Genomic DNA, 15,051 nt, shown 5'->3' with positions numbered 1-15,051 from the left:
TGGATAATTCCAGTGTAATCCCAATGAGGCTAGTCCTCCCACCTCATCTAAATGGTTTCTTTTTTTAATCAGTGGACCAGAATGGTGAACGTGAGCACATGGTGTGCTTCAGATGTTCCTATCCTACTTCAACATCCACCAACGTACAATTCCAGCAGAATTCTAGATAGTGATTGGGAAGTGGGATCCCAGACCCATTCCAGCAAGACTCACTAAACACAAACTACAATTTAAACCCAGGCCACCCTGATTGGTACAACTTCGCTATTCGCTGTGTAAGTGCTGGAGAGAACTCAGCTCACGATCACAGTTTAAGTGAAACAATAGTGGCAATTTTCCAAATCTGCTGCAGTCTTACTAGAGAGAACATGAATTGTGGCCTTGAGTATATGCTCCTCAGAAATTTCCACCCAATGCAATGACCAGGTAGAAAATAATAGGACAAAGACAGAATGCTGGAAAAGTTAACAGAGCTGGCAGCATCTGTGAATAGAGAAACAGAGTTAACATTTTGAGTCTGGTATTTCTCCTCAGAACTGCCAGTTTTGCTGATCTGCTGAGTGTCTCCAGTGTTCTGTTTTCTTTTCAGATTTTTACATCCTTGCTATTTTGCCATTCTTAGAAAGTCATTGGAGAGCACACCCTAAATTACAATGTATTCCTGCTTTGCAAGGTTCTGTAGTGGGTTTATGAATACCTCAACATATCCCAATTATGCTTGACACAGTTGAAAACTCCTCAATATTTTATTCTCCCGTGTTTGATTGACTTCCTTTGCTTCTCTTTCTCTTTTTCATTTTAGTTCATTCTTTCTCCCTGCACCATAATCCTTCATATATATAGTCACACACACAGATATGAGGCTGGAGTGGACTAAATAATGGGGAAGGGGGCGAGCTGCATAATCTCAGCACGGGCTGTGAATCTTATTTCTACTGGTAGGAAAACTCCTCCCCATCAAATCAACAGCAGGGATGGGCTGCAGGGATTTGTCTACTGGTGGTTAGGCTTATTATTGAATAATTTAAAATCATTATCCTCACTATATCAGAACTTAGTGGTGGTTTAAGGTTTTTCCAGAATGCAGATGGATTTCTTATATGTATGAAGACTGTCCAGCATTACCTTCTATGATATTTAGTGCTCACTCTCAGGACTCAATGTCAGGAAGGTGAGAGTCTGCTGAGATCCAAAGCCCCAGAATCCCCAAATGAGTTTGTTTGCATCTGATCCATTTCTATTTACTCTTACCTGATCACTCACCACTCTCCAGGCAGCCCACAGTGGTCTCTCGTAAGACCTGTACTAACAGCAACAGGTGCTGTTGGCAAATAAAGAGCTTTTGGTCTTCAGCCACCATGATCCCAAATCCCAGGAAAGGCCTGACCCTGCCTAATGAAGTGTCTGAGAGGCACTTGCTTCGGTCAGGTCTCACCTACTGGTTCTCCAATCAGTGAATGTAATTCACACCAGTGTGCTTATATCTGGTTCATGTACGCCTAACTTTACAGACCAAGGTTTTGTCAACAGCATGCCATGACCGACTGTGCTGTGCATTGCTTATTTTCCTTTTAACTTTTCCTATGCCTTTATAAATAAAATTCCAAATGCCTGTGGTGTGTATGCAAAATATTTCTGATTTAGCAGCTGGGGAAGTTTCTCATTGATGAGGCACATCAGCTCACCATGCTGCGTCTACAAGCAGCTTTATTAAAGTGTCTCCTGGACAAAACAATGTGGTTTTACAATCACAACGACAACTTTCCTGTTCTGTTCTATTGCCATGAACATAAGACTTGGCAGTGTAAATTGGTGTTCTTCAGAATTAAATTTCGATTCTAATCGTTCAACATTGAATTATTTTCACTTTGTTAATGTGTCCATCATTGTATTTATTGAATCATTATTAGTCAGGAACCTAAATATATTGCCACCCCTTCTCATAGTTGCCACACATTGATTGTTGCAGGGAATTTGGGACAATTTCTCACTGGAGAAAGAAACAATACTATATTTTTGCTTTTATTTTTTATTCAACGTTTACATTCATGTCCAGTACTCGCCATTCTGTACAATATGGATGCAGCTGGTCCTCTCTTTCTTGCACTGTAATGAAAATTGAGAGGAAACTCAGCAGGGTTAATTGCGCTGTTGTACATGAATTCAAAGCCTTGTAAAGACTCTTCCACCTAACATCCTTAGATGGACACACAGTCAGACAGTCACTGCCTTTCAGGCCCTTAATTTTCTTCCCTTGTCTCATTATCCCCAATAAACCTCTCCACTGCATCCAGGATGCCAAGGCCTTCTCATTTCATTACTCCATGCCCTCATACAGGCTTCTGTCTTTCCTAGTTCCCTCTTCCAATCCTCCATTTTTCTGCCCCAACACCAAAATTTCACTGAGTTAACCTTGCCATCTCAAGCATCTATGCAAGAGTGCATTTATCTGCACCTCTCCCTTGTGTTGTAAATCTAACAGCTGAACTTATTCACAACTGCACTAAGCTGACAGATGCAAGCCAAATTTACATGTTTTTGCATCCAGTGATTCATGTGCACCACTGACTTTGTCTGGAAGGTAGGATGAAAACTGATTCATGTCAAGGAGAATTCATGGCATGTCAATGTATGACAAATATAAACTGGCTGTCATAAGGCTTGACATGATACAAAACACGCCACTGTCTATGTCACTGCATCTCAACCTGTTGGAAAATTGTGCCATATCCAATTAACGCATCCCACATGCCACATTTTGTACTCTCGTGGGCTCCATAAAATTCCCCCTCCCCTCCCCCATAATTTCTTGGCCTACAAATTAGGGGATCAGATTCCAGCTCACCAACCAAGGGATTTTTGAATGCCGGTAATAGATGTGAAAATATGACACATATTCACACTCAAACTTCATCTCTTTATTGTGGGGATGCAGTTAGCCACAGTTTGATACTTGCCCTGACTACACATTTAAGAACTGGTTCTGTAATCTGTAAGCAAGGTCCTCCTACAAAGCAGTAAAGTACAAGAGCAATTTAATTGCACATGCCTTGCAGCAACAGGTATGTTGTTGTTGGGATGGAAGTCCCTGCTTGCCCCCAAGTTCAACTAAATTCTGCATTGGTCAGCCAATATCAATGAAGTTGTTATTATTGTTAGTGAAAATAAACAGTTTCAGCATGCACCCTTAAACATTTTACTGTCTTATTCAAACACTGTTCCACATCATGAGATCTGGATGGCGTGACTTTCACCTCACTTATGTGGGTCGGATGTTATGATTTCATTTTGTTTTTTGTCCAGTCATCCAGGGCTACCGATACCAGAAAATACCCACAGACCACAGGTTGTTGATAAAAAGCTCAGGACTAACTTTCTCCAAATCTTTCTTTGACTAATAGCGTCATTTATAAATTTCTAGTCACTTTGACTCGGCTTTTGAGTGTCCTTTACAACACTATATTTCACATCAGATATATTTAAAAATATAAAATTAAGACAAGACATTACACTTTTCAGATTTCAAAATAGGTTGTCATAGTTGTGGACATCAGTGAAGTCGTGGGTCACATTCCTCCTAATTATGTATTAAGTAGTGCCAAATAATATGCCAGTGGACAGCCAATGCCTGTTGCCTGGGTCCATAGAATAACCTGTGAAGACTGACAATTTAAGCATATAAGGCACGTGCAACAGGACAATCCGGTTCTTAGCTAAAGGGCCACATTGAAGGGAATGTTACAGCTTTGAATCAATTGTTAAAACCTTGGAGGTCTGTGTACAATTATTTATAATAGCATTGCTCTGTTGGATAAAAGAAAATCTGACAATAATAATGAATAGTCTTTTTGATCTCATCAATTAGAATGAAAGTGGAGCTTTTCTTTAAAGTGACTGACTTCCTGCTAATGCTTAGAAGTATTTTGGATTGTATTGCTGATTTCCTTCCAATCTTCCTATGTAACAGTTTTGGGGATGTGTTAGCCAAATAATTCTTAAATGATAACAATCTGGCCGTTTCTTTCTACATTTGGAATAACTGAGGGTTTTATTTTTCAGTTCTGGTGGTAAAAACATATGCTCACCAACTCCCTTAATGTTGGTTGTCTGCATTCAAAGGATTACCACTTGTCTTTTAGTATTACTACATGAGGAAATAATTTTCCTTGCAATGGGGGGCCCAATTTAACTGAGATGCTCACTTCTCTTCCAAATCCACAAGAATTTCAATCTGATAATTGTCTGTGTACTTGCATTCTGTTTTGTGTACACACAGTGGTACATATCAACAGAATCAATGGAATTAATGCTCCCGGTAGCAATGTAGAACACCTGATTTACGTTGTTGATGTAATAATTTATGAAATGCTGCTGATATCATTTCATAGTTTAACTGTTTCCTTACTTTTGGAAATGGTGGACTACACTTATGGAGATGCAAGGGTCCACAGCCATTGCTGAATGCTCTTAGGAGCTCTGGGGGAATGCCAGATGCACTTCACTAGTCAGTGGGACATGAAGCTATATATCCTCCCTATTAAGGATGGCCACCATAGAGACATCGACCAATCAAAAAACTGGCAGCAGAGCAGCCTCATCAACCTCACTTCTAGTGTTTTCTCACTGCTGGAATTGCACTCAAAGAATGGCCTATCACTGGTTTAAAGGAATGGTATCAATGAGTATTATACACAACTTTTAAAAACATGATGGCAACACTGTCCAGTAGGTGGGTTCTGGGGGCACTGGGGCCAGTCACATGACTGAAAGGAGGAGGTGCCATTGCTGTGGGTCGGGAGCTGTTGGCACTCAGAAGCTGCTCTGGACCAAAGATTACCTCAATCCCTTCCAAAACCCATTGATACACGGTCAAGGGACAGCAGTGGAGGCAACGGTCATGATCCCATTTCTGAATGCTGATTTAGATGACTGATGCAATTGCATGTACTTGCATATTGAGTAGGGACAGTATTTGGCTTGAGTGCAAAGGCCAACTGTAATCAGAGTGTACAAACTCTCACATAAAGGATAGCTGAATGTGGCATCAGTGAGCTTTTCATTTGGTTGAAGAGTCTCCTTTCTGTGGGCCTAACTACCATCCACATAAAATACCTGCATTGTGAAGTTCCGTCATAAATTAGCTCTTCAGTTATTGTGCAAGACTGCCTGATGAAAGAAACAGTTCTCATTGGCAGTAGCTCAGGTGACATACTCACTCACTTTACTACAGATATTCATTGGCATACTGGGATTATTCATTGCTGTCTCTGAACAATAGTGTAAAGGCAGCTGGTATTTCTTTTAAAAGGGGCTAATATTAGTGAGTATTATTCAGATTGCACATGGAGCGTGGTGGTTCAAAGCACAACTCATCACCACCTTCTTAAGGGCAAATGGGAAATGCTGATGGAGCCACTGATGCCCCCCCACATGCGAATAGAAGTTTTACAACTTTTAAAAACTACTTCATCATCTCACATGAAATAATTTCTTCAGTAGAGGTCTCACAATGTGCGGGAATGTAGCACAATGTTTACTGTATTTTACAATGTTGCAATATTATCATTTCTGACTATATTGTGCAAAAGAGCTTTAATCAATCATTTACATTTTTAAAATATTCAATTTCAAAACGTTTTATTATAGTTCAAGATTTTTTGTCATGTGTATTAAAGATTGTGATAATGCATTATGGAAACCTGTAGGACCAGAAAGGTTAATTGAGAAACTAAACAGCCCACTTATTTTATGATACTCTAATTATCTAAAATGTTGGGAAAAGATTCTCCTTGTAGGTTTTCTCACATTTCAGAATTTCTGGATATGCAGGGAGTTAGAATGTGCAGTATATTGTATATAATTTTGCATGCGTTCACTATATTTTTTTCCTCAAGCCATCTTCCTCTCCATCTACCAGTAAATTGGACAGATCGGCTTTGGCCTTTTCCAGCTAAGCCAAGTCTGCTCTGAGTTCTGACAACAAAGAATGGAGTAGCTGCAGGGTAGAATCAAAGAATGTGGAAGCAGGCTGTTCAGCCTATTGAGTTCACACCAATCCACTGAGGAGCATTCCACCCAGACCCACACCTCCACCCCCCCACAATATCCTCATAACGCACATTTCCCATAGCTGATCCACCTAATCTATACATCTGTGGCCATCAGGGGCAGATTAGCATGGCCAATCCACCTAGCCTGCACATCTTCGGACTGTGGGAGGAAACTGGAGCACCCGGAGGAAACCCACACAGATACAGTGAGGATGTGCAAACTCCACACAGACAGTCACCCAAGGGTGGCATCAAACTTGGATCCCTGGCGCTGTGAGGCAGCAGTGCTAACTACTGAGTCATGACTGCCACCCCTTGGCAGACAACAACATTTGTCTACCAAGAAAACTCACCACATACAAGACAGGAAGATTGTCTACCGAGATCATGTATTGCACAGCTGTCCGTTCTAAAACAAAAAATGCTGGAAATAATTAACAGGCTGAGGAAATCTATGGAGAAAACAACTCTGCTGCTCTCTGTACAGATCCATTCCGGAACATTGAAAATTTCCTGCATTTCTCCTTTGGTCTTATTCGGTCAGTGGGCACGGTGTTGTTAGCTCTAAGAATAATCCACATACATCAGTAAGCTATGTATTTGTACATTGCTGGTTAACAGTCTTTCCACCCTACTTAAGACTTTCAAAGCAACACACCAGTAATAAAGACAATTCACTGCAATACAACGATTACACATGCCTGTGGTCAGAGGTTATTCCAAAGGCATCATTTTGTACGTCAACAAATTAATATTGAATGGATGTCATTTCAAAGGCTCAAAAAGATAGTAATCCATTATTGAGACCACTAAAGCTGATGGTTCAAACTTTATGCAAACTCCCATTGTTGCATTTATGCATCAAATCTACTTTAGAATTGAATTGTAATACATTGTTTTATAATTGATTCCATCTTCTTTCCGTTAGCAGACTTCAATGTTCTCGAATCTGTGGAGAGAACTCATTTTTCCAGAGTTTTAATCATTCAATAAATAAATGCCTATTTTGTTAAATTAAGTGACTCATAGTCTTTGAAGCTAAAGTTCAATGTATAATGTCAAATTAAAATTTTAATAAATTACATCCCTCTTTCTCAATTTAAGTAAGCTTACAAGAAGGAACTGTTTTCAAATACAAAAAAAGTGTCTCATAGGCATTTTAGAAACCATCACCTCCAAAAAGCAAGCAAATTTGCCTCCAGCGTTCCTCACGTACGTTCTCTTCGAAACCTCATCTTAATGCATAACTATCAATTGTCTTCAATCAACTTCAATTTTTAAGTCTTCTTTGATTATTATTTTCAACCAGTTTAAGTGTTCCAAGCTTACTTCATGCAAAATACAAGTCATTTCAATTTATATGAATCTAATAGACCTTGATCGGCTATAAATATCCACGTATAAGGATTCTTTAACATGTATAAAATACTCTCAGTAAAAAGCATTGATTGGTGCCTACAACTATTTCTTATATTTAATTTATAAGCTGTGCGTGCATCAAAGGAAAGCAGAACTGAAATTTAATGTGCATAAAATAGGTATTAGCATTTTAAAGAGGCAGATTAACACATTAATCCAGGCTTTGGTATGCAATTTTCATACTCTGCCGCAACTAAAAACTTCACAGTGTGAAACTCTTAATGAAGCTAATCATTGGGTTTTATTTTTACTTAGTTAAGTGATAATGGCCAATATAAAAACTTTACTTCTGATTATTATTCAGAGGCTTACAAGCGAATAGTATGCTAAAAATACTTTATTAAAAATTTAATATCCATCTTGCATACATATGTAGAAAAAAAGTTCAAAAATGCAAATGATGAAGATCATTCAATCACACAGTTATTAATTATTAACAAAGCCCTGTGTAAGGTTGAGTGTTCAACTAAATTAAATAAAATTCAGAGAAATAAATTCCATGGAATGAATGAAGAACAAAGGAAACAAAAGATGAAAGTGAAGAAAATGTTAATCGTTAATTATGGTGCACAAAAATGGAAATGAACACATTTTAATGTCTTTTAAGAAAATGTTCTCCATATCGAAACATCTAGTCCTGTGCGTTTTTCCAGTTGTCTTTATTTGTTCTCCTCGTAGACTGAAAACAGTGCCTCCAATGCCTCCACCGTGACTTTTAATTTCCCAATTACTAACGTGCTGTCCTGTGAATCAACAACTGCAAAGAAACCAAAATGTCATGTTCTAAATGATTCATTGTAGAGTGCACTGAGTACTATTTGATTCAGTTAGTTTGTTTAATGAACTGAGTTTTAAATAAGATTGCAAGACAAGACAAATAAGATTGCAAGCTATGTTAGCAGTTTGCAGAAGGTTCACTCAGCTGATACCTAAGATTTGGGGTGGGGGCTGTGGGAGTTATCTCATGAAGAAAAGTTGGACAGGGTGGGCTGATATCCATTGGATTTTCAAAGAATGAAAGCTGTTTTCACTAAAACACACAAGATCCTGAGGGGTCTTGAGTGTGGATGGTGAAGGGTTGTTTTCCCTTGTTGGAAAGGCTAGAACTGGGAGAGACAGTTTAAAATTAAGGCATCTCTCATTTGAGGTGGAGATGAGGTGAATTTATTTTCTTTCAGTATAGTCATGAATCTTCGGAACTCTCTTCCCCAGAGAATAGTGGAAGCAGTTGTACTGAATATTTTTAATGCAGAGCTTGATAGATTCTTGACTAACAGGGGAGCTGGAAAGGTATTGGGAGTAGGAAGGAGAATGGAGTCAGGCCACCAGCAGATCAGTCATTATCTTATTAAATGGTGGAACAGGCTTGAGCAGCCTATTCCTGCTCTTAATTCATATATTTCTACTTGCACATACATTCAAAAATTAATAGTTTTAATTTCTATCTATACCATTTGTCCAGTAAATTAGTTTGGTGCTCACTAGTATGGAGGATGCAACAAGAATTCATCATTCACATTTTGTACTTCTGTCAGCATGAAGTCTCAGAAACACAAAATAACCACGTCAGTAGTCTCTCTCAATCAATAAATATGCCAACAAACTAGGCAATGTAAAGAGACAAACTAAATATATATATATGTGACAGGTAATAAAAGAAGGCAAATTTTTCTAACATCATGTGGCACCAGTGTTCCAAGTGTTATCTATTCATTTCATTCTGTTTTTATTTTTCTCCGCTGCTTGTTTCTCCAACTATGGTTAGGAAGAGGCATAACAGTGGCACTCTGCAAGTTGGTGAAAAAGAGAAGAAATGCACTTATATTGTGCATTTTACAACTCTGGGTTATCCCAAAGCACTTGACAGCTGGTGATGTACCTGCTGAGATGCAGTCCCCATTATAATGTGGAAATGTAGCAGTCAATTGATGCATATCAAAGTCCAAAAATATCAATGAGATAAATGACTAGACAATTTGTTTTAGGTTGAGGAATACATTTTGTCCTTGGTTACTATGAAAATTGAGAAGGATACCTACAAAACCACAGAGCGACAGCAGAAATGTGTGAACAACTAAGTGAATGCTAAACAGAACACAGTGGGATTTTGAGGAGATTGGCAATTAGGTCGAGAGGGGCAAGTTACTCCATAATTTAAACCAGTCATTTTCTAAGTGGCAGCCAGAGATTAGTGGGATACTGCAGGGAATTAGTACTTGGTTTCCAACTGTTCACAATATGCATTGATGATTTTGATGTGAGGGGGTGAAATGTGAAGAGGGTGTAGAGATGTTCAATGTGATTTGGACAAGTTGAATCAGTAAGTAAATATAAGGAAGTTCAGTTATAATGTGGATAAATGTGAGGTTATTAACCCACCTGGGCAGCAAAAACATGAAGATAGAATATTATCTGAATGGCAATAGATTGGGAAACGGAGATGTGCAATGAGACCTGGGTGGCCTTGTAAACCATTCACTGAAAGTAAGCAGGTGTAGCAGGCAGTGAGAAAGGAAAATGATGTCTTGGCCTTCATAGAGGGAAGATTTGACTATATGAGCAGCGATGTCTTGTTGCAATTGTACAGGGCCCTCGTGAGACCACAACTGGAGAACTGTGTACAGTTTTTGTCTCCTTATCTGAGGAATAATATTCTGGTATGAAGGAAGTGCAATGAAGGTTTACCAGGCTGGTTTCTGGGTTGGCAGGATTAATGAATGAAGAGACACCAGATCAATTAGGACTATATTCATTCACTGGGTTTAAGAATGAGGGGAAATATTATTGAAACCATAAGACCATAAAAAAAAGGAACAGGAATAGACCATTCAGCCCCTCGAGCCTGATTTGGTACTCATATCCACTTTCCTTCCCTTTCCCTGTTACCCTCGATTCCCCTACTGATCAAGCATCCATTTGTGTCAGTCTTATATACACATGAACAGTCTTCCCCCACAGCATTCTCTGGTAAGGAGTACCAAAGACAGAACATCTTCTGTGAGAAGAAATTCTTCCTCATTTCAGTTTTAAATTGGCACCCCTGTATTCTGAAACTAAACCTTCTGGTCCAGACTTTCCCATGAGGGGAAACAACCTCTCAACCTTGACCCTATCAAGCCCTTTAAGAATCCTATATGTTTCAATGAGATCACCTCACATTCTCCTCAAGTCCAGTGAGAAAAATCCCAACCTGTTCTTTGCTCATATGACAATCCTTCCAGACTAAGTGTCTTCCTAGTGAACCTTCTATGAACTTACTCCAATAAAATAATCTTGCCTTAAATAAGGGGATCACAGCACCCCAGATGTGCTCTTACCAGGCCCTTGTACAGCGGCAGTAAGACATCCCCATCTTATACTCTAATACTCTTCAAATAAACAGCCATCATTCTATTAGCCTTCCTGATTAACTGTGGCATCTGTGTGGTACCTTTGTGTCTTGTGCACATATTCCACAAGTGCCTTTATGTTGCAGCTTTCTCTGCATTTCTATAAAATTCTGCTCTTTTGTTCTCCCTTCCAAAACAAACGTCTTCCCATTTTCCCACATTATACTCATTTGCCAACTTTTTACCACTTCCTTAACCTAACGATATCTCTCCGTAAACTGTTTGTATTCCTCGCACAACCGGCCTTTCCATCTATTTTAGTGTCATCGACAAATGTGGATACAGTACACTCACTTCCTTCCTCCAAGTTAGTAATATATATTATAAAATGCTGCAGTCCCAGCACTGATCCCTGTGAAATCCCACTGGGTCATGGTTCACCAACTTGAAAAAGAAGCCATTATCCCCACTCACTGTTTCCTGCCCATGAATCAATTCTTTATCGATGCCAACATATTATGTTCAACACCATGAACTCTTAACCTTTTGTGAAATACCTTGGCAAACACTTTCTGTTAGTCCAAAAGTAATGCATCCACTGGTTCCCCTCAATACGGTCTGGTTGAGATTTCCTTGAAAAACTAGTAAATTAGTCAGATTGATTTCTCTTTGATGAAGCCATGCCAACTACTTGATTAGGTTATGATTTTCCAAATTTCTGCTATTACTTCTTTAACACAGCAGATGTTATTTTAACCATCACCTAATGAAGTCTCGATAAACTGGCAAAAATTATATATCGTCAGTTCTGATATAATGTGATAGTTCAGTTCTTGTGGGATCTTGCGTTGTAAGAAAGTCAGGCAATAGCCGTGCCATTTAAAATAATGGGGCCAGAACTGTGTTTTGGCAATACAGATAAGAATTGTTCGCATTCTACAAACAGCGGTCTGAATTCTTCAATCGTGTTAAAGCCAATTCACATTGAAACACAAGTTATAGCAAAAACAACTGTACCTGAAATACCGGATGTTTACTGTATTATTGCAGTCTCTGCAATGTCAAAGTAGTCAATTGAGGGTGCAATTGAGACAGCTCTCTGCTGTTCAGTTTTACTTAAGGTTAAGTTGCATTAAGGCAAAGTATAAGAGTGATGTGTATACCCTTTGCATTATGTTTCTATTACTTTTGTGTGTTTTTACATTGAATATGTGGAATTCTTGATAAACTGGTATGCTCCCGGTTCCATGGGTGCCAGTTAATAAAACGTTTGCTGTAATTGATTCTAATGTTTCCCAATAATATATTTTAGGCTAATTGGTCTACAGTTATTTGCTCTTTCTCTCTCTCTCTCTCTCTCTCTCTCTCTTTGAACAGGGGTGTCACATTAGTAATTTTCCAATCCTCTTGTACTTATCCAGAATCCAAGAATTTTTGGAAATTTCTGAAAACTATCGCTCTATCTACCTGTTTTCAGAGCCTAGGATGTAAGCTATCAAGGCCAGGAGATTTATCAGCCTTTAGCACCCCTTCCCTCATTAATTTATCTGATACTATTTCTCAGGTGATGGTGATTCTTAATTTTGCCTCCTTATTCTTTAGTATTGATGGAATGTTCAAAGCATCTTCCATGGTAAAGATTGATGCAAAATATTTGTCTGACCCATCTGTTCTTCAAAATACTCTCCCCAGATTAATCTTTTAAGGGGCCTATGTCCACGCTCTCTTTTCTATTTTATAATTTAAAGAAGCTCTTATTGTCAGTTTTGATACTTCTCACTAGTTTGCCCTCTTTCTTCTCTGTCTTTTTCTTACTCCTCCTTTGCTGGATTCTGAATTTATTCCAGTCTTTAAGGGTGTGTGAGATAACACAGTGTGGAGGTGGAGTTGATGTTTTCGGTTGGGACCCTTCTTCAGAAAATATTTCTCAAGAAGGGTCCCGACCTGAAACGTCAACTTTCTTGGTCCTCTGATGCGCATGGCCTGTTGTGTTCCTCCAGCTCCACACTGTGTTATCTCTGACTCCAGCATCTGCAGTTCTTGCTATCCCTCAGGGTATGTCACTGACTTTATCTTCCTTATGTACTTTTATCTTTCAACTAATACTTTCCTGAACTTCCTCTCAGAATCTTTTTTCCTTGCTAGGATCTATTTTTGCTGAGTATTGAATCATCTCCTTAAATGCCTGCCACTGCTCGCTGTCATTCCTGCTAATCTATCCCCACCCAATTTAACCTATAAACTTCTATCACGATTAGACAGTAAATGTAGGAAAGAATCACAGGAATCACTGTTTAAGGGCTAGGCCATTTAGGACTGAGATCGGGGCAATTTTTTTCTCCCTCAGAGAGTGGTGTTGCTGTGGAATTCTCTGCCACAGAGAAGTGATTGATGGCAAAACTGAATGCTTTCAAGAGGACATAGCTCTGAGGGAGTAATGGTTTAAGTAGAACAGGGAGAAGGCAGGTACAGGTACTGAGCTGGATGATCAGCCCTGATCATTTTGAATGACTGAATGACCTATTCAAAGAACAAAGAAAATTACAGCACAGGAACAGGCCCTTCGCCCCTCCAAGCCTGCGCCGATCGAGATCCTTTGTCTAAGCCTATCATCTATTTTCTAAGGGTCTGTATCCCTTTGCTCCCTGCCCATCCATGTACCTGTTCAGATACATCTTAAAAGACACTAACATGTCTGCGTCTACCACCTCTGCTGGCAACACGTTCCAGGCACCCACCACCCTCTGCGTAAAGAACTTTCCATGCATATCTCCCTTAAACTTTCCTCCTCTCACTTTGAACTCATGATCCCTAGTAATTGAGTCCTCCAGTGTGGGAAAAAGCTTCTTGCTATCCACCTTGTCTATACCCCTCATGATTTTGTAGATCGCAATCAGGTCCACCCTCAATCTCTGTCTTTCTAATGAAAATAATCCTAATCTACTCAACCTTTCTTCATAGTTAGCACCCTCCATACCAGGCAACATCCTGGTGAACCTCCTCTGCACACTCTCCAAAGCATCCAAACCCTTTTGGTAATGTGGCGACCAGAACTGTACACCATACTCTAAATGTGGCCGAACCAAAGTCTTATACAATGCTAACATGACCTGCCAACTCTTGTACTCAATACCCCGTCCGATGAAGGAAAGCATGCCGTATGCTTTCTTGACCATCCTACTGACCTGCGTTGCCACCTTTAGGGAACAATGGACCTGAACACCCAGATCTCTCTGTACATTAATTTTCCCCAGGACTTTTCCATTTATTGTATAGTTCGCTCTTAAAGAACAAAGAAAATGCCTACCGCTATTTCACATGTTTCAATGAAAATGGCAATAATATTAAGTAAATATACATATAATCAGAGTATTTCATTAGATGAAAAGGGATGAATTTGAAATTAACTAAACTTATAGTTCCTTAAAAATGGTATCACAGTAGACAGTGTGAAGAAGGCATTTGGCACACTTGCTTTCTTTGGTGAGAACATTTAGTATAGGAGTTGGGACATCATGTTGCAGCTGTGCAGGACACTTGTGCAATACTGTGTACAGGCCTGGACATCCTTCCATAGGAAGGGTGTTATTAAACTTCAGAGGGTGCAGAAAAGGATTACAAGGATGTTGCCAGGTCTGGAGGGTTTCAGTTAACAGGGTGAGGCTTTTTCCCCTGGAATGTTAGAGGCTGAAGGGTGATGTTATACAGCTTTATAAAACATGAGGGACATAGACAGCATGAATAGCTAAGGTCCTTTTCCTAGGATAGGTTCAAGATGAGAGGGGAAAGATTTAAAAAGGACCCGAGGGGTAACTTTTTCATGCAGAAGTTGTTGAGTGTATGGAATGAGCTGCCATAGGAAGTGGTGGAGGTAGGTACAAGTACAAGATTTAAAAGGCATCTGGACAGGTATATAAAAAAGAAGGGTTTAAGAGGGATACAGGCCAAATGGTGGCAAATGGGATTAGGTCAGATTGGCATGTCCACTTGGCAGGGATCCGTTGGATCGAAGAGTCTGTTTCTGTGCTGTATGACTCTGAGTCTGTATGACATTCAACATTAAACATTAAAAGGGTTTGAATTATCCAAGATAAAAATCTGATATACATAAATATCTAATAAATATCAGGGGATACTAAAATAAGTAATCGAAAGAAGACTAATTAGTTACTAATCAGGCTACAAGCAAGCTAAATCATTGACTAAAGCAGTACCTCAAATAATTCTATTAACAAGAATGAACATAGCACAAA

At 39.2% G+C, this 15,051-nt stretch overlaps 1 protein-coding gene across 4 annotated transcripts in view; it reads right to left on the bottom strand.

Moving 5' to 3' along the window:
* Positions 1–7,891: 7,891 nt before the first annotated feature.
* The window catches only part of rpgrip1l (RPGRIP1 like), a 193,813-nt gene continuing 186,653 nt past the window's right edge, over positions 7,892–15,051 (bottom strand). For all 4 annotated transcript variants that reach the window (XM_048546729.1, XM_048546727.2, XM_048546726.2 and 1 more), the window contains one exon: positions 7,892–8,226. In XM_048546729.1, coding sequence (XP_048402686.1) covers positions 8,129–8,226 — 98 coding nt within the window. In that variant the 3' untranslated portion in view covers positions 7,892–8,128. The remainder of the gene's footprint in view (positions 8,227–15,051) is intronic.

This window comes from Stegostoma tigrinum, chromosome 16 (genome assembly GCF_030684315.1).
Source record: "Stegostoma tigrinum isolate sSteTig4 chromosome 16, sSteTig4.hap1, whole genome shotgun sequence".
Taxonomy (NCBI): domain Eukaryota; kingdom Metazoa; phylum Chordata; class Chondrichthyes; order Orectolobiformes; family Stegostomatidae; genus Stegostoma; species Stegostoma tigrinum.
Note: the sequence above shows the minus strand (reverse complement) of the source record. Positions and strands in the feature narration are given on the sequence as shown.